We start from the raw sequence: 27,071 nt of genomic DNA on the forward strand, positions 1-27,071 counted from the left end.
AACATTCGAATTCATCGATTGTGATTTCTCGAAGATTATCGAGAACTTCCCTCAAACGTTGTATTCTGTTTCCTTCAAGAGAAAAAAAGAATGCACTTTTCACATGTGATGAAAGCGAGCTTCTTCTTGAGAGCATTTCCCTTCAATTTTCATCCGTTTCCAATTCACTTTATTTTGTATCAACTTCATTGCCGATATCTTCTTCTTCGCCGTCCTTGTCCTGTTGTCCGTGTATCATATCAATCTCTGATTCAATTCTGTCGTCTACAGAAATATTGAATGCTCCTTTGTTATGCACTGAAAGTGATACACAAGCATCGATGCAAAGATGTCTGTTTTCAAACATCACCGAATTGTATGACAGAAATGAAGTGAAACACAAAAACGGCTTATACTCAACTTCTTTTTCGTCGTGTGTCTTTTCAAGCGTTGAAGATGTTTTCTATGATGGTATTTCTTGCTCCATTAATTCACCTTCATCCAAAAACTTTGCATCTTCAAACTCAACATTCTCAAAATGCTGCCGCACAAAAAATGAACCAACTCGTTACAATACATCTCAAAGGTATTTCATTGGAGAAGTTTCGTTTGTAAATTCACTTTTTGAAAAGTGCATTGCAAACGATAACGTGAACATAAGAGGAGGAGGAATATACTGCACTGGATCATCATTGACGCTATCGGTTGTGAACTGCAGCTTTTTTTCATGTAACGCAAAGCAAGATGGCGGAGCAATTTTTATTTCTACTTCGAATTTGAAATCAATCTCAAATTGCTATTTTGAAAATAACACTGCCAGCTTTGGAGGAGGAACATACTTCGCATCAATGCCAGATAAAGTTGTTATTGAAAAATGCACATATTTTGGGAACATTGCTCTATCTTGCGGTCATGATGTTAGATTTTTTGTTATGCAAAGTTTAATAAACAACGCAATTATTGAATCTTGCCTTTTTATCGGTAGGAACACAAGCACAAAAGGCAGTAATTATTTTGACCCTGCACCAAAAAATTTATATTACAGCAACTGCTATTGGTGTGATTATCACGCTAATTCAGGGAGTGGTGCTCTTTACATGGATTGTCACGAAAGTTGGGCTTCAACACCACCAAGGTTCCTTTTCTTGTTTTTTCACAACAACACAAGCGGGGATAATCACGGACATGACTGTTGGCTGAATTCTTCATTAAACATCACCAACCCATTTGCTTATTCATTTTCAACAACTCCTGCAAAGAGAGTGTATTTCATGGGAACATCAGAAAGCAAGGAATTCAACAGTTGGATTCCACAAGGAACAATGATATATTCAAAAACAGGAGGAGCAGACACAGAGGGATGCGGATTGAGTGCATTGTCCACACCGTGCAGTTCATTGGAATACAGCCTTTCTCGGCTTCAAGAGTTACGAACTGGTCTTGTGAACATGCTGCAAGCAAAATTTCAACCTGAAGTACTGAATATCGGAGAGATGACAGTCACAATGAAGGGAGATGGAAAAGATGCCACAGTGATCAGCACTTCGCAAGTTCCGCAAAGTGCCTCCTCCGTGATTGTTTTGTCAAGCGGCTCTCTTTGCTTGACAAACGTGAGTGTGGAGATTGAACCACCATCCTCCTCACTGACTGTATTTTATTCATTGGCTGCTCTGGCACATCCACAGGGAAGGATTCAACTCGAAAACATCCTCATTTCTGGATCTGAGGCAAACAACAATGTTGTTCATTCTGTTTCTTTGCTCAATGTTCAAAATGGTTATCTTGGTTTATCCAGCTGCACGATATCCGAAATAGCTGTGGATACTTTACCTCTCATTGCATTCCAAGCTCCAGAACAGTTGGGAATGAAGAACGTGCTGATGGAAAGTATCTCACGGAAAAGCGGAAATGGAGGTATTATGGAGATGGATGTTGAAGAGCAAGAGATTTTCAGATTCGACAATGTGACTTTCAGGAACTGCATCTGTCAACAGGGGAACGGAGGAGCTATGTTTGTTGCTCTGAAAACAAACAGCATGTTCACTGTTGGGCAGGATGTTGCTGTTAACTTCAATGAATGTTGTGTTCCGACAGATGATCAATCGAAGGGAAAAGGTGGGGCACTCTATATCAAGGTGTGCTCAGATGAACCACTGTTTATTCTCAATGCCCTATCATTTGAGCGATGCAATGCCTGGAAAGGGAAGAATGTGTTTGTGGAAGCAGTGAATCTGGGAACGTGTGTGAATGAAAATACTATCAAATTCGGACGAGATGGGATGCTGGATGACGATTTGATGGGTTTCGAAAACAACGATACATCGCATTTGATTCCGCTGAGGTTGTTTCTGAGTGGGGCTTTTGTGCCTCCAGTGCATGTGGGAGGACCAAACAACAGAGATTTCAGTGGATGCGGATATGCCAGTTATCCGTGCTCAACATTAAAGCATGCAGTATCATTGAGATTTTCAGCTGCAGATAGATTGCTATCCCTTCATTCTCAGTTTGTCTGGAACGAAGAGATGACACTTGATGGTTTCGCTTGGAATATCTGCTGCGAGCAAGAAAACACATCCATTTCATTCAAACCAGTTGCGCCCGTTGAAGGAGATGGATTCATAGCATGTGCTTCTTCATCTCTCTTCCAAAACATTTGCTTCACGCTTTGCGACCAACCAGAGTTTTCATTTCGTTCACTTCTTGTGTGTCTCGGTCCATCTCTGTCAATTGCAGATTGTTCGTTAAAGATGGAGAATGATGATTCAGTTCTGACAAATTCATTTGCTGAAATCAGAAAAGGGACTTTTTCAATCAGCAATTTTCACATTCAACAACTCACAGCTGATCTGTCATCACCTGCTCTTTCTGAGCTTATTTGTGTGAGTGAGGATGAAGCATCTATCGATGCAAATGGACTCATATGCAAACAGCTCATAATGAGAAACAAAGGAGATTTTCTTCGTTTATCGTCAGGAAAATCATCAGAAATCAAAAACAGTGTTTTTGAGGACGGGAGATATGCTGATGGCTGTTGTGTGCAATGGACCAATGGCCAATCACTGAAAGTGAGAAATACTTCATTTGCAAGCGAAATTCGAACAAGTGGCAATGGCTCTTGCATAAATGTGAAGGGAGCAAGTGAAAATTTCAAATCGATGATGATCACGAACTGCTCCTTCGACAGCTGCTCTGTTCAGGAAGACGAAAGCTGTGGAGGTGCGATATGCGGAGCAGAGGATGCAAAATGTGGGCTGACAATCTCTGATTGCATATTTCACTCGTGCACAGCTCCTGAAGGATTGCTGGGAAAGGGTTATGGGGGTGGGATATGCCTGTATTGCAGCAGCGAAAGCGATGATTTGTTCTCAATCGCTTCTCCTGTATCTTCTCTCGAGTATCCAAACAGCGCTGCAATCGGAAAGGATTTGTTTATTCAGTCACCGAATCTCACAAACACCCTCACAAACAAAACGCTCCCGTTTGCTGTTGGCTCTGCAGATCTGACAGATGATTCAATGAGAGGATATGATGGAGCAGACAAAGTCCATGCAATACCTCTTGTCTATTTTTATCGTGTCATCACAAATGAGGTGTGTGCATCGGAAACAGGTCAAGATGTGGCACCCTGTGGATTTGATACATATCCATGCAGATCTGTCTCATTTTCGTTCAAAAGACAGAACGGAAGCAAAAGCAATGTTGTTCTTTCACCTCTTTTCACTCTGGCTGAAAGCGTTGTTGCAGATGGAGAAAAAACATACACAATCGGCGGAGTGGCTGAAAGGAGCATCGTGATTGTGCAAGGTGCAAAATCACCAGAAGCAGGTTTGTTTTGCTCGAGTATTTCCTTGGGCTTTTCAGTGATCATAAATAGCATTGCCTTCAAGCTGCCAACAACTATCCAGACACATTCCTCGCTTATGCATCACAAAGGATCAGGAAATATGCGCGTGGAGAATTGTGAATTTGAACCTCAAGAAGCAGTGGAATCCCATTCATTCTCGCTGATCGCAGCAGAGTCGGGAGATATCACAATCAGTGATTGCTCTTTCAAGAACATTGCTTTTGTGGCTGCTTGGATTGTGAGCTGCAGTGGCTCTTCTCAAACGCTGATTGATAAAGCAACCATCACAAATGCAACAACTCTGACAGGAAGCAGTCTGATCACAGCAACCACCTCCACGGCAGAGTTGACTGTGAGAGATTCATCATTCACATCCGTGGCCAAATCCAACTGCGTCGCAATCCAGACAGCATTTATCCAAGCTCTGACTTTGAACAACACAAATATCGAGAATATTGAGCGCAGCAGCAACAACGGAGGTGCTGTGGAGTGCACTGTGGGGAATGGCGGAAGTGTGGTAATCGAAGGCGGAAGCATGAAAAAATGTGTTTGCGAAGGATGGAACGGAGGCGGCCTCCATATTTCTGTGGAAGCAGGAGGGAATGTGCAGGTGGGGAACACATCGTCTGCAGAGACAGCCATTGAAGAATGCAGCTCGAAAGAAAATGGAGGGAAAGGAGGGTATGGTGGAGGGATAATGCTGTTGCTGAATGAAGGGGCACAAAATGTGATCATCAAGAATGTGCTGTTCACGTTGTGTTCAGCTCCTAAAGGAGGAAGCAACATATTCATGGAGGCACCTGTGCTTGAGAATGTTGCAAAGGCAACAGTTTTGGCACACTCGTTCAACACATCTGTGGAGGACATGCCTGTTTTGGAGGAGCTTGGAGGCTTTGATGGAAGCAACAAAAGAGATGTGATCCCCTTGGTTCTGTTCTTTCGTCGGCTGAGCTCAACTGCACATGTGTCTGGAACTGGGATCGACTACTACAAATGCGGATATGCTGATTTCCCTTGTCTGACAATCCCGTTCAGCGAGAGTCTGATGAAAGAGAGCAGTGGAGTGATCTTGGTGGAGAGCTCGTTCAACATTAATGACAAGATAGAATTGAAGACGAAAAACATGAGTATCAAAGCCAAAGAGAGCAGAAGTGAAATCAGAGTGGGTGCTGGAGGAGGCGGAGCAAGCGGAGGAATGATCGAAACATCCAAGGATGTGAATATTGAACAGATATCATTTGTGCATCCTTCATCTTTGGGAGAGGCAATTTCATTCCTGTTTATGTGCCTCAATGAAAGGTTGTGCATTTCAGATTGCCAAGTGGAAATGGAAGCAGCATCGGGGCTGACATGTTCGTTCAGTCTGATTGGAGTGCTTGGAGGAGAACTGAAATGTGAGCATTTCTCAGTGTTAAATTCCAGATATGGCTCGGTGGAAATAATTGTTCTGGATGGAAGTGGAACGAACAATGCTGTCAAGTGCAACATGAATGATGTGAATTTCACCGATATCACATCTCGTTCAGAAAAGGGAATGATGAGTGTGAAATCGGTGCAGGAGTTTGGAATGGAAAACTCGAAAGTGCAGAACACAAACCAAATGAACTGTCCTTTCTTCAGCTTTGAAGGAACAGCGAATATAACAATGAAGAACAGCACTTTCAGTGAGATAAGCAGACAGAATGGGTTTGGAGGATTGATGAATGGGAGAGTGAACGAGAAAGAGAAGATCGAAATAACAAACTGCACAATGGACATCTGCAATTCTACTTCGGAAGATATGTGCGGTGGATGTGTTCATGTGGATGTGGGTGATTATGGAACTTTTCTATTCGATGGAAACACTGCAACAAGGTGCAAAGTGTTTGGTGATCGCGGTTTTGGTGGAGGGCTGTATATCATTTTGAACACACTGAAGTCGAAATATTCGCTGAAGATGATCGAGTTCAGTGAGAATGAGGCAAATAGGGGAAAGAACATTTATATTGTCTGTCCAACACCAAGAGAGGCGATTAAGCCGACTCTGTTTGACAAATCAGCAGATGAAAACATGGAAGAGGAGGAGCTGTGGGTGTATGACACATCAGGAAGCATGCCTGATGGCGAGTCGCTCCGGAGATATCTCTTTGCCTCTGATGCTGAGATTGTATTTCTCGATACAACAAACGGGACAGATTCTCCTGAGTGTGGCACTGATCTGTATCCGTGCCAAACAATGGACACTGGCTTCACAAAGATGACTGATAATCAGTCTACGCTGCATATTCAAGGTTCAACGGAGCTGAACCGTGATGTGAACAGAGCTGGAAAGTCTCTCACTGTTCGGGGGAAGGCTGGACATTCAACGCTGAACATCGAAACCAATGGGCATTTTGGGTTGTCTGAAGGTTCGGAAACGCCCAGTCTAATCTTCAATAATATCAGATTCGCACTTCTCGCACAATCAGGCAGAAGCGAGCTGATAAATGCACAAACAGGAACATTGTTCCTGAAAGACTGTATCTTTGATGAGAGCGAGAGATCAGATGCCAAGATTGAATTCTGGCTTCTTGAATGCAGAAGGGCTGAGGCATCCTTCACAACTGTCATCATCAACACTCTGAGTTTCACAGAATCTGTGGGAATCGCAAGAGTTACTGAAGGAATTATTGAAATGGAAGATGTGAACATCAGCGATATCAGCTCCAAAGGAAATGGACTGGTTCAGGGTTGTGAAGGATCTGACCTTTTGCTGAGAAACATCAAAGCAGAGAGTTGTGTTGTTGAAAATGGGCAAGTGGTGAGTGTTTCAGGCAAAGCATCGTTGTCTATCACAAAAAACAGCGAATTTGGAACATGCGAGAATTTGAATGGAAATGGAGGTGCTGTGAGTGTGAAAGGCTGTGCAAACGAAGAGTTTATATTTGCAAATATTTCTTTGCAGAGCTGCACTGCTGATGAAATGGAAATGAAAGGAGGAGGATTCTTCTTTGAATTCACAGAACAATATTCGAGAACATTCTCAGTAATGGATTGTTCTTTTGGGAGCAACAAGGCAAAATTCGGAAAAGATGCGTTCATCAGCTGTTTTGATTTGAACAACTCAGTCACTTTAGATCAATTTGCAAGGTTGAGTGGAGATGGAGAAAATGGCACAGTGGAAATGATGGGGACTGACAATGTGAATTTCAAGAACGAAAATGTGAATCTGACGCTGTTTTTGGTGCAAGGGAAATTTGAAGTGGCGGAGGTTTCGCCAACAGGGTTGGATGTTCTGGGCTGCGGAAGCTCAGAAAACCCTTGTCAATCGCTTTGGAGAGGATTTCAAAATCTGGTTCCTGAAACTCGTGAAAGGCAGATACGCATCAATGTGAGTGCAATGGTGAATGATTCATACGATCTTCATTCATTCCTCACGATTTCATCTTCGACCGATAAAACAGCAGAACTCTTGATAAACCCGAAAATTGAAAGAGGAGAAGAAACATCAGTGTTCAGCAGCACAATGTCTCTCACGTTGCACTCAATATCACTTTTGATGCCTCAAGCATTCGAAAACGGCCAAACTATTGTTTTTGAATCCAACTCCCCATCTGGCATGCTGGATTTCCAATCTTCATCATTCAATGTGGAGAGAGAAGGGGAAATTGCATATCAGCTTGTGCACATGGCAAGTGGTTCGCTTTTGTTGTTCAACTGTTCTGTTTCCATTTTCCGCTTTTTCCAAACACCATTTGTTGCATGCGGATCGGTGCAGCTCAGCAACTGTAACATATCAAAAGTGTGCACATCAGGAAGTGTTGAAGGAGGGGCACTACGTGTGTGCTTAACGAATAGCAACAACGCTGCAATCAATGAGACAACAGCTTGCAAGTGCACGTGCGAAGCGAAGGAGGGAATGGGTGGATTCATGTTCTTGAACAGCACGGACTCATTGGAAGAGAAACCATTATCCATCATTTCCTCTGTCTTTGAAGCCAATGAAGCTGCATTGGGCAAAAATATTTTCGTGCAAGCATCTGATCTGAATACAACAGTTACAGAGGATGTATTTGCCTTCGATTATGAACAGCTTAAGGACAATCCAGATCTGTTTGTTGGAAGCGACAGATATCAAAACAATGTGGATTTGTTTGTGTTCTTGATCAGATTCAAGAGCGATACTGTGTTTGTTTCATCATCTGGATTCGATGTGAAGCGGTGTGGGAGCGAGTTCATTGCATGCAGATCATTTTGGAAAGGTTTTGGCCAGATAGATCAGGCGAAACAAGAAAAAATCATGCTCATCGATCAAGCAGCAGCAGTCACGGATCAATATGATGTTTCGAATTTCACAATAAAATCAATAGTGAAGATGGAGCTTGAAGAGGCATCTTCTTTGTTGTTTGAGACAGCCAATGAAAGCAATGAGATTTGCTTTTTTTCTAATTCCTACAAGCTGTCTGTGGTTGATCTTGCTCTGAAGATGAGAAAAGTGGAAGAAGGGGCGAAGGTATGTATGATAAAAAATATTCAAGGCACCCTATCACTGGAGGACTGTTCCTTCGAAACATCAGCAGACAATGCAGGAGCATCATTCAGAGCAGATGTGTTGTTTGTGATGATGAATAGCGGAGAGTTTTTTGTGAAGAAGTTGAAAGTGAAGGCAAGCGTGAGAAAAGATTTGTTTTGCATCAACTCTGGATGCTTGTGCAATTTTGATGGAATGGATGTGAAGGAACTTTCGTCTGATCGCGGATGTGTTGTGAATGTGGAGCAGCAAGAGAGAAATGCAAATGCTGAACAAGCACATATCTCTTTGAATGGCTCACTATTTTCCTCAGTTGTCCGTTCAGATGATGGCAGCTGTGTTGTCAAAAGCTCTTCAAATGTTCCTCTTTCACTGGATATCAATGGCTCCACATTTGAGTTTTGCAGATCACCTGAGTCTGAGAAAGGAGGAGCAATTTTTGTGAACTTGGCGTCTGATGGGGTGTTCAAGTTGAGCAGCTCAAATGTGGTTCAATGCGGATGCTCGTCGTCAGCTGGCAGAGGAGGTGGAGTGTATCTATGTGCGAAAGAGGAAGGATCATTGAAGTTTGTGTTCAAGAACTCCAGCTTCGACTCCAACAGCGCAAAGACTGGAAAGGATATCTTCATCGAATGCAGAGACATTTCTGCTCAAGTGAATGAGAGCCAGTTTGCGATGGATCTGAGAGAGGGATACTACAACCGTGTCAACGCCATCTGGGGCATTGATGACAAGCATCAGAGCGAGATTGATCTGATGGATTTCATTGTGGTGTATCAGTCCTCAATGATATTCGTTTCTTCGGCAAATAACAAGAATGGCGAAAACAGCAGGAAGTGTGGAACCACAAAAGTGCCTTGCTTGTCTCTGGGATATGGGCTCAGCCATGTTGTGACTGATGATGTGCCCATGCTCGTTATTGATACGGAATGTGTTCTCCAAGAAGAAGTGGATCTGACTGATGTATCAATGAGGCCGCGCTCATACGAAGGAGGAAGGATTGTACTTGTTGGTGGAATTGCTCCAACGAGAAACAGCTTGATGAGAGCGTGGGAAAGGGTGAAGATTGAGATGCTGAACATCACTCTTCCATTCTCAAATTCATTTGCCCATCTGTGTCTCTTGGAGATAAGCTCAGGCATTTTCGAAATGAGCAGGTCGGTTGTCAGCACCTCAGACGAATCAAAGCATGCCAAAGCAGAGTGTGTATTTTTGTGCTCAGATGGAGAATGTGTGCTTTTCGATGTGACAGTTTCGCTTTTGGACTGTTCATGCGTTGCGGAATGCAGTGGTGGTGCTCTGAACTGCTCCAGCTTGTTGTTGGCTTCGCTTGATGTTTCACAGAACTGCCTGCAAATATCTGGCAACAGCGGAAATTGCACTTTTGCAAACATATCGACTCATGATATCCAGTTGGATGATGGATATGTGATTGCAGTTTCCAGCCAGTTTCATCAGCAAAACTCAATAGCGACTGAATTTCGAAAACATCTGTCGATATTTCTTGGTTCGCTTTCTGCAATCACTGGAAAATCAGATTATTCAGGAATCATTTATGTTGAAGGCAGCTCACATCAGATCGAAATTAACAGCTTGTCAGTTGAAAATATGTCATCCAAGGCAAATATTGGAAGTCATGCCTCTTTTTCTCATTGCTCAGATATTTCAATGGAATCATGCTTGTTCAATGGAGATAAATCTTTGAGAAATTCAAATGCACCAATGAATGAAAAAACGAACATTTGCAAATGGAATGGCTCATTAGTGGACCTTTCAGATTGCACAGCAAAGATCAAGGATTCATCAATTGCGAATTCCAGTGAAGGAGGATTATCAGTGAGTGGAGGTGAGACGGTCATTGACGCTGGTCTATTTGTGAATAACAATCCATTGATTGGAAAATATCCCTCAGCTCGGAGAAACATATTGTGTTCGGATTCTGCTCAGCTGAATATCATGAGTCTGAAGGGAGGAGATGGGGTTTTTCCCAATTCATCGATGTGGATTCTGAATGAAGGATGCAGTTTGAAGGGGATTGTTGAGGAGCGAGCATCGCCATTGTTCATCCCCACATTGCGATGGGTGGGGACAGAGGAGAAGGAAGGGGTGCTGGATGTTGTGTTCAGGGGCACACTTCTTCTGCCATGCAACCTGTCGTTTCGGGTTGTTTCGTCGGTGGGGGATGTGGAGCAGATGGAGACACACGAGATAAGTGAGTCTGGGTTTGTGAGTGAAGAGGAAGTGCATGGCACAACTGGGTTGGAGATGGTCAGAGGAGCAGAGGCGAGAGCAGAAGTGAGGGTGTGCATCTTGTTTGGAGATGGCCATTCTCCCTCGGCAACTGAGTCATTCATCCTGAAGAACAGGAGCGAGACTGATCCAAAGGGAGATGAAAGGATTGTTGAAGGAGGAAAAGAAGGGAAATCATCATGGGCATTGATTGTTGTTATTTTTTCAGTTTTGTTTTTAATTGTCCTGATTGTATCTATTATCATGACGATTCGATGGAGAAAGGCAAGGAATGAAGCAGAAGATCTGAGAGAGATTGTGAATGAAAACATCAGAAAAGATCCGAAGGCGTTTGAGATGGTGACGATGGAGATGTCACCTGAGGAGCAGTGGAGGAGAGCAGAGAGGGAGGCAGAGAAGAAGAATGATGAAAGGATAAAGAAAAGAGTGTATGAGAAAAGCTTGGGACACTCAGAGTCATCGGAGCATCTTTTATCTGAGAGTGGATCGACTGAATATATCTTGGGAAGAGATTCAGACAAGATCCCTCAATGGATTCTGGAGAAAGTTGAGGAAGAAGGAGAGATTCAAAAGAGATCACCATCGCCATCCATCTCATCCACTTCAACCACGGACACTTCAGACACTGACACAACATTTGTTCGAGGGGAGGATTTATGCCCAACAACATCATCCATGTCGAATCTGGTGGATGCAATGGCATGTTCATCTCCTCATGAGAAATTGATTGTGGATCTGAGGGATTCTTTGTTCATGCTTCTTCATGGAAGGAATAAGACAAAGGAGATGGCGATTGGCACTCTGCAGGAGAGGGAGCAGACAGCTGCTCAGATCCTGTTCTGGGTGGCAAATGGAGCACTTCACTCATTTGATGAGATGGAAAACGGATTATCTTCACTGGCCAATCTGAGTCCACACATTGTGTTGTTCTCCGAGCACATGGTGATCTGCATTGTGATGCACTCTGACTTATTGTCCGATGATGACTCAGATTCTTCATCCATCTCTTCGTCAACTGTTGTGACTTCTGCAAGTGATGATGATGATGATGACTCTCTGCCCTCATCAGCGTTTGAAGAAGAGGATGACTTCAAAAAAGAGTGCCTGAGGTGGATGGCGCCTGAGTTGCTGATCAACAAGAAGATGGGGGCAACCAAGGAGTCGGTGGCATTCTCGATCGGGATGATGCTGTGGGAGTGCCTGACTCTTCAAATACCGTTTGGTGATTATGAGGCAGAGGTGGCGGGGCAGAAGATCGTGAATGGGGAGAGGCCAGTCCTGGGCAGCGCGGGGCAATCGTCGTTCTGCTCTGTGGTTGAAAACTGCCTCAACAGCCTTTCGCAGAAGCGCCCATCCCTCGCAACCCTCAAAAGAGAGCTCTTCCTGCATTTTCCGCCGGGAGCGATGGTCCTCACAGCCTCAGATGCCATCGATCGCACAATGCACAGCCAGCAGTCTGGAAGAGGTGCATCGAGTGAACTTGCTTGCAGCGAAAGCGAAATACTTGGAAATCGCTACTAGCAGCAGGGCACGATCAAAGTGGGATTGGCTCTTCAACTGCCCATTTTTCTCGTATTTCTGTCTGCTTGAAGCACATCGCGTCGCAGCATTCCTTATATTTCTTTTCTTTTCTTTTTTTGATGTTTTGTGCCAAATGGCTTTTGTTTTTGACTTTCCCATTTTTTTCCCCTGTTCCATTTGAATGTCTTCACATCACCATCCATCCTTTTCCTGTTCATAGGCTTGGAGCAACCCTTCATTTCCCAGTGCTGCTTCTTTCCTGCCATTCCATTCCTCATGTCTTTTTGAACTTCCACAGAAAAATCCATTAAAAAAATAATCTCGACAATATTGAATCAAATACGATATCGAAGCTTTTTGTGCAAGAGTGAGAGAAAATCAGCTTTCAGAATAAGATGAAGCAAACGAACAAAAGCGATTCCAGATAAATCTTGAATGGATCACGTGCCATTTCTGCCCATTCCTGAATTCTTCCATCGAGCCACAACACATGCACATAGAAAGAAAAATGCATTTCTTTTCTCTCCAAAACAAAGATCGGGCAAGACTCGCATTGCCGCTCACACATCAAGTGATTGTTTGAAATACTGTTGAAAAACACAAAATCCTTCTGGCTTCCAAAACCTCCAGCTTTGCTTTTCCCCTTCGTGTTATCGCAATTCTGCGTCCTGCCACCAATAAATCAATAAAAATGACTCGCCTCAAGTCCGTTTTGCTGAGCGCTTCACGAAAACACTTTTGACCCAATTTTCAGGAATGAAAATCGAAATGCCTCCTCAAATCAAAAATAACAAAAATGTTTGGCAAATGTTTTTTTTTCTCTATTTCTGCTTCGCTGTTGACTTTGCTTCTTCAGATAGAACGAAGCACTTTCAAGAGAAAATAAAAGGTTGTCTGATGTGTATTGAAATGAGTGATGCTCCATTTCATGGATTCCATCCATTTGAGCCTTTTGAGCCAAAACCCTCAGATGACCAATTGATTGGAAATGCACCAAAAAAAAAAAAAAAAGAAAATTGAATATCCCTTCGATCTTGCTGCCTCGTGTCGGGTCGAGCATTCCCAGCTTCGCAGATGCCTCCTCCAATGAGCAACTCCCTTGCTTTGCTGCTTTTCACGCCTCTCCAAACCGGAAAGTCAAAAACAGATATGTGACGAAATCCCCCCGTTCGTGCGCCAGACCCAAAGCATGCTCCTCCTGAGCCGTTAGCAAACAATTCGAGCAGTGCATTCAACAAGTCGGCCAAAAAAATAAAAAAATGATGATGTTTCAACTCGAATCGTGGCTTCTTCATCGCTTGTTTGGGTCGCAATTGCAGAGCACAAAATCAATTATAACATCTTTATTCTTGCCGTCCCTTTTTGCTCCCAAAAAACACCACAGCCACTTGGGCGCCTCCAATAGTTTGCTTTTTCATCCATTCCGCGAAACGCAGCGTTATTTGCCAATAAAACGTCCACCACTCATTTCCTCTCCGAAACAAATAGCATGTGGCAGTTGCACGAAAAAATGATCATGTCCGTGCAGCAACACTTGCATCTTCTTTTTCTTCAAATGGTTTTTCTTTTTTTCTCAAGCAATCCAAAAAAAGTGAGTTCAACAACTGCAAGTGTGGCACTGCTACTCACATGCAATAAATGCAGAATGGCTCCCATCCTCGACATTGGATCACTTTCCGTTTCCTTCAGCAGGCCCAATAAAAGGCATCTTCAATTATTGTCAATTTATTCATCGTCACATGAATGTTTCTCTGTTAATAATTCCATTCCCCTGAAAACAAAATCGCATGCACCATCGTCGCTTCAAGCGCATTTTGCATGTCTCGGCTGTGCTCGGTGAAATCTCAATTTCATGGCTAAGACTAATGGCGGCATAAATCAACCCCAGCGCAGCATCACTTCGGCTTTTCGACCCATTTCCAGAGGCGATGGCAACCATTGGGCAAATATAATCAAAGAGAGGCCTTAGCCTTTGCAGTTGCAAAAATACTTTTTCGATTGATCAATCTCATTAACTATTTTATTTCAGTCAAAAAAATAAAAAATATTTTCTGAGTGGACATATTTTTCTTTTTTGGAATCAAACTAATTGATTGAAGTTGTTTGGTTAATAACTTGAAGCGTTTCAGTTGAAAACTGTTTCAAAAATTAAAAAAAAAAATTTGAATTTTATTCAATTTTCATTGAAAAGTCATTATTCGGTGATTGTTGTTGAAATGATATTTTTGTATTTCCATTTTGGAGAATAGATTGCCCCCTTCAGCTGATTGTATTGATATTCCAATGTGTGGCAAATGGCTCTGTCCAAAGTTATTAATTACAGAGCAAACCAACGAATGCTGCAAACAATAATAGAAGTTTGCGTTTGTTGTTTTCCCCATCTGGGACAAAACTTCGAGTGCAACATTCCAATATTTATTCGAAAATTTTTGTTAAAAATAATTCGATATTACATCAGAAAGAATCGCCCAATTGTTTCGATTTCGATGTTGAACTGAAAATGATTTATTTTATTCAGTTTTTTGGAACTGGCTCTTCATGCCTCACAACAACATGGAACAAATTGTAATGAATAAAAAAACAAAAATGACCCTGCTCATCAACGATAGGCACAGTTGTGATCTATGACTTGTTGGAACTTAAAATTTATCAGAATGAACAATTTTTTTTTCTCTCTCCCAGAAATTTTATCGGAAATGACTTTTCGAAAATAATTTGACAATTATAACAAGCGAAACACAAAAATCACCAAACGAATCTTTTTCGTTTTATGGAATGTGTTAGAAATGTTCCACATAACCATTTTTATTTCCTTCAAAAATAGACACACACCAATAATTATTATTCAATTGTTGAAAACCGATGCCATCACACAAAAACCAGGGAATTCAACATATTTTTTTTTTTTTTTTTGAATCCTGAAAGAAACACTTGGAGGCAAACACAAACAATGGTGAAAGCTTCAGATGTTTGTCCTTCTTAACAGTTAGGAGTGGGCTTTTTTCCCCAATTCGTTTTATTGTTGATAACTTTTCACAGAACATAACAATATCAAAAGTGGCAGATGAAAACACAACAAGGATATCATTCAAACAGAGAAAATGATAATGAAGCTAAAAATTATTAAACATGTTTGTGTGTGATTGTTTTTGAAATCATAACTTTTTTCGGTGTGTTCATTTTTTTGAAATAAAACCTTAAATAATCTTGTTTTTTTATTCAAATGAAAAATGGATAACAATCATTGATAAAGACAATGTTTTTCGACTTTATTTTTGAAAAAACAGAATTTGAAAGGAATTGTTAATTTCCAGTTTTCATTTATCGATATTTAATGCAAATTTCAAGGTTGAAAATATTGACAGAAAAAATATGGATTCAGTAATAATTTCCCATATTAATTTCAAAATAGATAGAAAAATTCCCATTATTTATCAAAAAAAAGTTATTTAGTCGATGCAAAAGCAGATCCTATGTGCGAAACCCGAACAAAGAGAGAAAGAGAGAGAGAATGCAATAATTTATAGAAGTTGTTAAATATTTCTTCAATGAAAGACGAAATATATTCTTCTATTCGTTGAAACCAGGTATTTGGCAACATATTTAGTAATTAACCAATAAAACAATAAACTCAGAAAATGAATTTTGTTTTTGTTTTATTATTGATATAGTTAAAAATAATTGATATGAAGCAATTTTTCTTAAAGAAATTTTGAAATTTATTCGTCAAAATGGTGTGAAGACTAAAGTTTTATGCGGCAGTTGCGTTCAGAGTGGAATGTTTCTCGAATGCGTTTCTCTTTCTAATTAAATGAAGGAGAAATTTTTCTGGGAGGGTGAACAAAATATTTTATTTCGTCACTCGAAGTTGATTTCACTTCTTTTTCATCGTCTTTGACTTTTTCAATCATTCTCTTTTCTTTTTTTCTCGAAAACTTTTTTTCCTTTGCTTGTTCTTTATTCAACATTTCATTAAGTTCTTGTCGACTATGTTTATTCCCACGTTTCTTTTCAGAAGAAGATGAAGTTGGTTTTCTAATTTTCGTATGCTGCTTTTGAAGAAAATGAAAATCCTCTTTTGTTGATTCAATTTGTTTCATTAGCTCTGATTCATCCATCTCATTTGCTCCTTCTGTTGTATTTTCGTCAGTTGTATTTTCGTCAGTTGAATATTTTCTGTGATTAACGATCAATTTTGTAGGTTCTTTTGATAATTCAGAATCTTTCAGAGATGAATGTTTTGAAGGTTGTGAAGAAGATAGTTGGCAAAATTTTTTTGAAAAGTTCCTCGACTTTAATTTTGTCCCACAAAAGATCATATATGATCAAAAAATTAAAAGATGAATATTACCATTATTATTACAAAAGAAACAAAAAATGACATTTTCAGAATTATCGCCAAGTCGAAAATCACAAATATGTGATCAACTGGATATTTATTTAAAGCAAATATCTAAAAACGAAGAAAATATCTTATTGCAGTATTATTTGGAACATTCTTTAAAAGGAAAAGAAGTTCTGCAATATTTCAATGAAATATTAAATGGTTTCAATATATTTCTTGAGACACATATTTATCATTTTCCTTTTTTTTTGTTTCAATCAAAGAGAAATTCAATAAAACTTTACTATACGCTGGATTTCTATTTGATATTTTGGATAAGAAAACCAAATCGCTTTTGTTACAAACATTCCTGAATGCAGTTGAAAGTTGCGATTTACAAAAAGCAGGATGGAATTGTTCTATTAATCAAATCAAACATGCAAAAAAAATGCTTAGGATGAATGGTTATTCGATTTGTCATTCGTCAAAACCCTCTCTTCCAAAGACAAAAAGACGTTTGATCATTTTGTTTTTTTTAATCGTTTTTTTAACAAATATACTAGCTTTATCTTTGTATTCTTTTTTGTTTTGTGAATGGTGGCTGAAAGAGCACACAACAGAAAGTTGTCAGTCTTCGTTGAAAAAAAGAGACAAAATTGTTGATCATTTAAGTGATGATGACTTGAATTTTCTGACAAATAAAACAACAACGAACACTTCAGAAAAATTCAATTTTAACATGCAAAAAGAAGCAAAAGAAATAAAAAACAATAAATTGATCTCTATCAAATTCTTTACAGTTAAAAACAGGAAATCAGAAAAATTATTCAATAAAACAAAACATATTCACGTCTGTTTCTCAATTAATTCACATGAACATAATAATATATAATTTAAAAAAATTTTTTATTCAGACTTCAGAATATACACATAACATAAATCATTCATCATCATTAATTCATATTACAAACTCTACAAACAAAAATTATCAAACATTACAGCCGCTTAATTCATCATTCTCCTCAATTCCACTCATTTCCCACTCATATCCACAATATTACACTAATTTCTCAACTTTCCCTCTCACTCCTCACTCATTTTCATCATCTTCCCCATCTTCCTCCACTTCTCCCCTCACTCCCCACTCATTTTCATCATCTTCCCCATCTTCCTCCACTTCTCCCCTCACTCCCCACTCATTTTCATCATCTTCCCCATCTTCCTCCACTTCTCCCCTCACTCCCCACTCATTTTCATCATCTTCCCCATCTTCCTCCACTTCTCCCCTCACTCCCCACTCATTTTCATCATCTTCCCCATCTTCCTCCACTTCTCCCCTCACTCAACATTTTACATCTTCAAATTTATCATTTGATTCTTGTTCTCTTAACGCTATACAGGAATGTAATGAATATGTGTTAAATCCTTTAACAAACAATGAATCAAATCATATTCAACACTCTGTTCAATATGTTAGAGATGGTACATTAGAAGATAATATTCAATGTGAAGATTCTATCGGAAACGCATGCGATTCAGAAACAAAACATTTATCACAATTAATAAACCACAACAAGAAATTATTTGAATTAAATGTATATAACAAAACCGATCATAAAATGATATTGAGCAGAAATGTATGGTTAGAAGATGAAGAAAGAATTTATTTTGGAACGAAACGCGAGTTATGGAAACAAATGATGAAAGAAATAGGCGTTAAAATGAGTTTTTCAACATTCTTTAAGATGACAAGAAATATAAAAAAATCTAAAAAGAGAACAGATTATTGCAATTTGTGCAACAGAAAGGAATGTTTGGAAAATAGAATGAAAACTCATTCATTATCAAAGAAAGAAAAAGATGAATTACACATTTTGAAGATTCATGAAATTATTCAAAAAAAGCAAAGAGAATGTTTCCATAATAGTTCTGATCAATTGAAGGATGGGGAGGTCCTGGTTTTGCTTGATTTCAAACAAAACTGGACACTCCCCATCAAACAAACGCAAATAAGCAGAGATTTCTATAAAAAGAAAGAAATTTCCCACCTTGGGATAATTGCGTATTTTATTCAAAACAAAATAATAGGAAAAGAGTGTTTTCACTTTTTTTTCACTGTTTTATCAAAAGACAGTAGATACGCAATTGATTGTCTTCAAGTCTCTCTTTCAAACATCTTTTCCAAAACACAATTCCACTCAGGATCATGCCTGAAAGTGTGGACCGACTGCGGTCCCCATTTCAGGAATGGAGCATTCCTCCACTTCGTGCTCCATCCTTCTTCTTCTGTTTTTAAAAAATTCTCATCCACTTCGCTTTCCTTCTTTGCTGAAGGTCACGGAAAAAGCGAAGTGGATGGAGAGTTTGGGGTCCTCTCGAGAGAAGCACAGAACTCTCGAGAGGACATCTCATCTGTAGATGAGCTAATCTCTTTTTTCAAAAAAAGACTCAACTCATCAACAGATGAGATAGGAAGTGCCTCAATCAACAGGCACTTCCTCCCATACACCCCTCGGCTTCAGGTGAGAGTCTCACCGAAGCTGAGGGTTAAAGATTTAAAATTAAATCTTTTATGGAGCAGCGAAGAAGGAAGAATTCTCGCTGCTCCATACAACGAAGAAGAAAAAACTGGATGGAATGAAATTGATGTTGCTGTTTCTTTCGAAAGAGCAAAGAAACAAGCAACAAGCAAGAAGTATTCTTGTGTTCCCATTCCCACTGGGAAACAAACGCTTGCACTTATTCTTGGAAGATATGAAGGAGAAATAGAAAAGTGCAAGCGTTTTGAACTCCCGATTAACAAAGAAGAAGCAACAGAAGAATCAGACGAAGAAACAGGTAATTTTGATAATGAACCAAGATGTACTTTTTCTCAAAATGTTTGCCAATGTGATGTTATAGACGAAGAAAGAAGGAAGAAAGCCGTTATTCTTTCTGATGAAGAAGCCGAAGACGATGACGATGACGTAGAAGAAAAAGAAAAAGATAATGAAGAAGACATTGATGATGAAGAAGATTATGAAGATGAAGAAGATTATGAAGATGAAGAAGATTATGAAGAAGAAGAAGATAATGGTTGCAGTTCCACTTAATTGATATCTTTTCAGACATTTTGAGTTCATCAGATTTTGACGACACGCATCGACTTGCAACTTTATTTATTTCTTTTCTCCATTTCAATAGTTTATCGTTTCATAAACAATTGTTCAAATAAAGCAACCAATTAAATATTTTCATCATTATCTTCTGTCTTTCTCTTTTTGGTTCGCTATCTGTTTACGATCCTTCTTTTTGATTATCTCGTGAAAGCAATCCGATTCCAACAGCCTTATTTTCACCAGCATTTCAATCTCATCCAAATCTCCGTCAAAGTTTCTGTCTGAATCGTCGTAGTCACTGTCGTTTCTTTTCCAATGGTGATGAATTCTGCTTCTCCCCATCTCGTCCATCTTCATCGCTATTTGTATAATCCAACCGCTCGGACCGTTGTCTCTCTTGTTCCCCTATTCGCCTTCATTCAGAATCTTCTCCAGCTGACTCAGCTTTCTTTTGTCTCCTTTTGAAAGATTCCCTCTTGATTCAGTGAGCAGTTGCTCGCTCATCATCTCCAACAGCATTTCTGCTGCTCTTTCGCGCTGCCTTGGCTCTTTTCCGAGTCACAGTCTGCCATCTCTGTGTCTTCGTGACTTCAAATAACTCAAGAAATGGGGCAATGGAGGAGAAGGAGGGAGGGCTTTCTGGGTGAGCGTGAACACGGTGGAGAAGAGAATTCGCAACGCAGCTCAGAAATCAGCGTTGAGGAACAGAGAAGAAGGATGTCAATGTTGATGGAGAAACGTGATCGTTGCTGCTGTTCATCGAAGCTACCATCGAAGATGTGAGGCAGGACAAAGTGTACAGCCTCGTTCGCGAAGAGGCTGTTCCATTTCTCAGACGAGAAAATGGAAGGTCATCATCATCGTCTTCGTCATTGTCTTATGAATACGTCGACGAACGCTTCGAAGTCTTCAAACTTGTGTCTATTATTTCAATGTCTTCTGATTGGGTAGCTGTGTTTGCTTTGCTCGTGGCTTCTTCGACAGAAGCTTCATCCGCTTTCGATAATTTTTGCTCTTCTTCTGGCTCTTTCTGAGTTTGTTGTGATGGTAATTGATCCCCTTTGCTGAGAATAGAGCTTTCCTCATTTCCCTTTTCCTCCTCAGTTTTCTTTGTTAGCTCTTTTTCCATTAGCTTTGCGTCATCTTAATTTTCTTTCAATTCATCTTTTGGCTTTTCATCAGTTTTTATTTCATCATTTTTGGAATCGTTTTCTGCTTCTGCAACCTTTTCTTCCTTCTTCTCTGCTTCCAAAATGCTGGCAATTGTTGCAAGAGGAATACAAGTTGTAGTGTCAACTGGTTGAATTGTTGATTGAATTCTTTTGTCGTTTTTGTCCAAATCGCTTTTTGTTGCTCTTCATTCATTTCTCAATCCATTCCATCTTCACAACTCCTTATCTTTTGGTATACTTTTTGTTTCACTTTCATCATCTTCTTTTCATATGGCTCTTTCTTTGGAGAAGTTGACAAAGATAGTTTGTTGATTCTCTTTCTCAGCTCAACAATTTGATCGATCATTTTCTGGAGCTGTTTTTCAACTGAAGTGTGTTTCTTCTGCATTTCTTCTTTTTGCCGCTTCAGTCAATTAATCACTTTCTTTTCCTCTGCTTTAGCTTCTCAGGAAATTGGCTTCCATCGCTCTTCTTTTATCTTCATCTTTACTCTTATACTGTCGTTAATCTCGCAGAGCTGGCTCACATGCTGCATCCATTTCAGATGAAGTGTCTGCTCCTTTCTGAGCTTCCGCATCAGTCTTCTTTTCAGCTCTTGTTTTCTGTTCCGCTCTGCTAATTTTTGCTGCCTGATGGTTATTCTCTTCTCCATCTTTCTGACGTGTCGTTCCTGGCGCACACATTCTTCGTCTGACTCTGAATATTCTGCAGCCTCTTCCCACGGAAGCTCAACACATGAACGAGTGGAACAGATGGATGAAGTTGACTCATAGCTTGTTGAGAATGAGCGAGAAGGAGAAGTGTATGATGAGTACGAAGATGAAGGTGATAAGGAATTGCGATCTAATAAATTGAGCATGGAAGATCTCGCAAGCAAGCCAGTTTCTTTATTCGATGTAATTTGGTTGTCTCTGACATCGCTATTAAATATCCTTTTCTAAAGATGGTGAAATTTGGTTCTTCGCTTTTGAAATTTGCTTCCGTTTCGATTTCTCTTCTGGGAAAACAGCTTTCTTCGCATGAGAAGCAGAATTTTGTGTTTTCTGTGTGCTCTTTCTTCTGATATCTCTGCCGTTCAATTCGGCCACCGATACAACTTTTGCTTCTGTTCAAAGGCCAGAGAGTTGAGAATCTTGAGCTTTTGGTCAAAGCTCGCTGGTATCTGCATGTGGATCAACATTTTGTGCTCTTCTCTGAGGGGTGCGAATGACCCCACGTCATTCTGTCTTGTTCCATTATTCTTTCTGCCTCTTTCTGCATTGCTCGTCGCATTGGCCAATCTTGTCTTCTTTTGACAACACGCTGAATTGTCTCTCTGTTTTCTTTCAGCTCCTTCAGCCTTTCAAACATCTCCCATCCTTTTATCCTCTTCTCTCCATTCGATATTTCTTTAAAAATCCTCACCGGCTTAAACATTCCAATGAGAAATTTTGTTAGTGCTTGAAGTTCAGCCAAACGTTCAAAGAAGCAATGATCCGGATTGATTGAAAAAATCTCTGTGATTGAAATGCGATCGTCCAACGAAATGTGCTTCTCTTTCACAGCATCTTTGATCCACTCCCAGGCTTCGGCTTCTGTTTCCATGCACCAATACGCTCCAGGATATAGTGGAACAGTCAACTCCATCGCCTTTGCTGCGATGTACTCTCCTTCCACAATCTCTTTGAGCCATCGTTTCGCTCTGAGTTGGCTTTCCAACCCCACTTCTGCTCTGTTTGGAGTATCTGCGGGCCATTCAATTCGTCGGCATTCAACAACAACTGCAAAGTCATCCACTGAAAAATGGCAAATTGCGATGGCGGAGGAACAAATGGACGTTTCAGAGGCAAAAGTTGATTTGAAACAGATTCAATTGTTGAAAGTGATGCTTTACCGGTATTTTTTCTATCTTCTCCATTCTTATTGCTTGAAGAAGAAACATTTCCATCAAGTGAATGAATGTTCTTTGTGCAACTTTGGAGCAATTTAGAGAGAAGAACAGTTGTGGTGGCATTCGTACAAAGCAATGAATAATTATTTGTTTCGAGCAAAAGTGCTTAATTTGGTGAAGAAAGAATCACATTGTTCACAAAAGTGCCCGAAGGAATACTGCTCAAAGTGTGCAAATAATAATGCTCACAAAGTGGAAGGAATGGATCTTGCCGCAAAGCAGTTATTTGTTCATTGTTTCCAACATCTTCATCGTTTGGTTATTTCAAATTTTCTGATTATCTAAACTTTTCGATTTCATTATTCATTTTCGATTCAGACACTGTCTTTTCTTCTTTTCCTGCTGTAAATTTTTTTCATTAGCTTTTGTCGATTCTTCTTTCTCGCTGGATGCTCCGCCATTTGATATCTGTGATTCAACAGTTGCAACTTTGGAAGTTTTGCACGAAGATTCGCTCTCGTTTATTCCATCTTCTTTTTCTTTTTCTTCTTGTGGCGTTGCCTGTTTGGTGTACATGTTCTTCCAATAGTAATTCATCTCTTCGTTTGAATTTGTATCGATCCACTTCAATTTGGAGACAGTGATCATCGAAGAAAGCTTAACAATCTCTTTGATGATCGGCTCCAACGATATCTTCGAAGAAAGAACCTCAGAAATAGAAAGCGGAAGAGAAAAAAGAACATTACAGAATGTGTGTCGAGGGCCAGCCGTAAAAACAAAAATGATAAAATCACAGACATATCCAGAAGGTGAAGAATTGTGCGAGCGAGTGAATCTGTGGATTTCATAGTCATCTCTGCTCTGATTCTGAACAGTGGGATGTATTGCACTTATTTTTGTATGCTCTTGAATGTATTCTTTTGTTGGAATCTGACAGTAATTATTCGCACATAATTCTGAAACCTCTTCGTTTGCAAGTGCAAATCTGCTAGCGGATTTTACTTCATCGTCTTCAAATGACTTCTTTTGTGAACCAAAAAACTTGCTCGAAAGTTTATTTTTAATACTCGACAATTTTTGTTCATTTTCTTTCTTTCTCTTTTTCGTTAAGTATTCCTGCAATCTTTTCATGTTGGTCTCACGTATTGTTGACACTGGCGGCTCATCAACTTTGCTGTAGACAACTTAAAGCGCCTTGCCTTCCCACATCATCCATCTTCTTTCTCTCCATGTTATGTTGTCAAAATGACTTGCATTGCTTGTTTGAAATGCCAAAAATGAATCCAAATCATATCCAGTTCTCTTTCTTTTCCTTTCTCTTTCTTTTTCTCTTTCTGTATGACGTTGATCCCACTCGTTTGTGTATTTCATCACTTCAGCTTCTGTATTCCCAAAAACAGGCTCAACAATCAAACATTCTTTTCCACAGTTGCTATTCAACCATTTAATTTCATTCTTTTCTGCTTCATTGAAAGATGTCAAAGCAGTTTCATTGCTTTCTTGTTGACTTATTTCGGCTTTCTTTTTTTCAGACAACTTGTGTTGCATTTCTGAAAGAGTTTGTAACGCTTTGATAGAAACTGAAGAATTCGACTCTGGAAAGTTTGTTTGCAGATAACGAGGATGCTGTGTAATAAACTCGTTATGATCGCTCGTCCGCAGAACAGTGGAGCCTTCAAAACTGCGACATTGGCTGATTGGTCCTCTCTGATATTTGTAGCTTCCATTAAGAAAAGTGTTTGAAGGCAAGTCTTCCAAATTGTTGCAGAATAATAAATTTTGGCTTCAATTGTTTTTGTTTCTGGTGTAATTCCCACGGAATTTGAGATTAGAGTCCAACATTTCTTCGATTGCTTCTTTGCTGCATTTAATTAGTGATTCTGCTCTGTGCCAATGTTCTTGAGCGCAACACCATCGCCATCGGAATCCAGTAAATCTCCAAAAAAGAATGAAAATTCTTGTGAAGCTTTCTGCCTTTTTTGATTCAATTTTGTTTTCAGTTTCTTCCTTCAAATGTTCGTTTTGTTCAAAACGCTTTCCAAACGATCTGCCAAATAAACTTTTTCTTTCTTTTCGTTCTCTTTCTCAGTTCCGTAACTTTGTTTCTGCTTTTCGTAAAATTGGTTCTTTCTGTTTTGTGTCATTGTTAGTTCCAGTCATTCCATGTGATTGTCATCGCCAACACTTTCGTTGGTTCCACTCCAATTCCATAACCCCATCATCATGTCATGCCGCCATCTTTTTGTCTTCTGCTGAACTTCTTTCATAAAAGTTAGCATCTTTTCGCGAAGTATTGATTCCATTCTTTTTGTGCGAAACATATTGTTAAAGATGAAATTCTTCAAAAAAGTGTTTCTTTGATTCATTGGCTGTCACAATGTTCATGAACGGAAAAATTGAAGAAAGAACAAGTACAGATGAAGAACTAATATGATCGCTTTATCCAGAAATTGAGTGAGATGTTGAATTGCCAGCATTTGGTGAGAATCCTTATGCCCATTTATCATCAATTGTCAATTTTCCCTTCCTTGAAACTGCTCCCTCATCCTTCAAATGAGTTCGAATTCATATCTCCATATTCCTTTATCTTTTTGTGACTTGGAAACGCTGTTCTATTGCAAATTATGTATCCATACAGAAAGTTAAAATTGAAAATTTCAGAAAAATTACACAACTCAAAATAAAACAACAAACCATTCAACTTTGTATATTCATTGCTCATTTGAACATATATAAGCAATTATTGGAGAATGAAATGCAATTTTTCGTTCTGTGCATTGCAAATTTCAGTTCAAATATAAATAAGGATCATCAACAGAAGAATAAGTTTTCAACAAAAATTGATTCATGATATACCTTGAACATTTTTGAACTCAGTGATTCCAACATGAACGAAGAAAAGATGAAGCATATTCATTGTTAATCAGCTATTTAAATTTTGATCATGGAAACAGAATATATAATTTTATGTTTAAAAATGTTTTTTCTCATTTCGAAATTTGCAATAAACTAACAAACATTATTGTGAAAGTTTGTTTTATTAATAAGAATAATGGTAACGGTATGATTATTTATTAACTACCATGGGTCAAATTTTTGATCTGATGTCACTTTTCAAAAAAATTTAGCCAGTTGTTTATTGCTTTGAGGAGAATAATTCCCAAACAACTCTTCTCTCCAATCTTGCGAGGAAATAGAAGTTTCAGAATTGCAATTGTGAAAGTGGATGGGGGATCCAGATATGTGATCCAAAACTGGGGCAGCTGCAACAGGCCATACGCCTGTTTTTATGAACGCTACTTTTATAGTCGAAGGCATTAAAGCAGCAGTAACTGCTTCAGGGAGTGTGTCGACATGGGAAGATCTGTAGGAATGTATCGAAAACGGAACAGGAACGTGAAATGTATTGTAAACAGTTATTTTCAAACGAGAAAAGATGCACGAGTGGAACGGCTGTAATTGATGGGTAATATTTTGTGGAAAACACTTCATAATAATGTTGTGTTCCTCTGCAAAATCTGCCACAGAATCGTCTGAATGAGTTCCATGATTATCCATCAGGAACAGGGCTTTATGCACAGTGGATGGCTTAACTTTGGACACGATCCATGGAATCCTGCTATTGATCATGACACTTCTAAAAATCTCTTTAGTAATCCATCCCCCTGAGGAAGGAAGAACTTCAATATTGAAAGATGAAAGTTAAGAAAATTCTTCGGTTAAACATTTTGTTGGCCAAAGAAGAAATTTTTTTAGAGAGAATCCATCTGCACATACACATAAGCACAATGTTGAATTTGGCACTTTTGGAGGAGCTGGAGAAGATGGAGGAATTTGATTTTTTATGACAAACAACCAGTTTGCTTGTGCTTTCACTTTTATTCAACGAAGATCCATCAAAATTAAATATTTTCGATGAATCAATGTTTCTACTGCTAATAACATCAGACAATTCTCCAAACCATTGTCTCACATTCTCTGGCGATTGAGCTTATTTTTTTTAATAACTCAATAAATCTCGATTTTGTTCAATGTGTAATTTCACTTCTGTTTTATAGCTTAAATGCGCATTTTTTGTTGAGTTTTTTGGCTCTTCATTTTCACAGTATTCTTTTTCAAGAATATCCGCACACTAAGTTAAATATTTTTTTCCAAGGAAAAAAAAACCAAAAATAAATCAAACCATGTTTAGGACATTATGAACTTTAATTGTTTCTTTTTCTGATAATTTCACAAGGACTTGATTTTTCTATTATTTTGACCTGGAGCGCATTTATTGTTAGAGGATGCCCATTTTCTCCAACATCTCTTCCTTCCTTCTATGCTTTAACCACTCTGAATAAAGCACCTTTCGAAATAATGTTTTCGCCAACAACGATTTGCCATTTCAGTTAATAATCACGGAGTGTAGCAAATATCTTTTTGGTTGTCGAAGGAATGGAACGTTATTTGTTGGATGCGAGTTCGCGATGAAGTTGAAGAAGAGAAAGATATGTTGAGTTACTCATGACATGTGGGGTATGA

At 39.3% G+C, this 27,071-nt stretch overlaps 4 protein-coding genes across 4 annotated transcripts; 2 read left to right on the plus strand and 2 right to left on the minus strand.

Moving 5' to 3' along the window:
- Positions 1-911: 911 nt before the first annotated feature.
- On the plus strand, positions 912-12,083 carry MONOS_2285 (uncharacterized protein; the record flags this gene model as incomplete). The annotated part of the gene is made up of 3 exons (XM_067872197.1): positions 912-918; positions 1,060-8,774; positions 9,726-12,083. The coding sequence occupies 3 exons, from the start codon at positions 912-914 to the stop codon at positions 12,081-12,083; spliced, it is 10,080 nt and encodes a 3,359-aa protein (XP_067733764.1).
- Positions 12,084-18,613: 6,530 nt separating this feature from the next.
- MONOS_2286 (uncharacterized protein) lies at positions 18,614-19,499 on the plus strand (the record flags this gene model as incomplete). The annotated part of the gene is made up of 3 exons (XM_067872198.1): positions 18,614-18,623; positions 18,742-19,245; positions 19,309-19,499. 3 exons carry the CDS (start codon positions 18,614-18,616, stop codon positions 19,497-19,499), a joined length of 705 nt encoding a protein of 234 aa, XP_067733765.1.
- An 883-nt stretch (positions 19,500-20,382) lies between these two features.
- MONOS_2287 (uncharacterized protein) lies at positions 20,383-20,634 on the minus strand (the record flags this gene model as incomplete). Its single annotated transcript, XM_067872199.1, has 1 exon — positions 20,383-20,634. One exon carries the CDS (start codon positions 20,632-20,634, stop codon positions 20,383-20,385), a length of 252 nt encoding a protein of 83 aa, XP_067733766.1.
- A 488-nt stretch (positions 20,635-21,122) lies between these two features.
- On the minus strand, positions 21,123-23,195 carry MONOS_2288 (uncharacterized protein; the record flags this gene model as incomplete). Its single annotated transcript, XM_067872200.1, has 3 exons — positions 21,123-21,520; positions 21,856-22,452; positions 22,928-23,195. The coding sequence occupies 3 exons, from the start codon at positions 23,193-23,195 to the stop codon at positions 21,123-21,125; spliced, it is 1,263 nt and encodes a 420-aa protein (XP_067733767.1).
- Between the last annotated feature and the right edge of the window lie 3,876 nt (positions 23,196-27,071).

This window comes from Monocercomonoides exilis (genome assembly GCF_001643675.1).
Source record: "Monocercomonoides exilis strain PA203 chromosome Unknown scaffold6-2077815, whole genome shotgun sequence".
In the NCBI taxonomy this organism is placed as follows: domain Eukaryota; phylum Preaxostyla; order Oxymonadida; family Polymastigidae; genus Monocercomonoides; species Monocercomonoides exilis.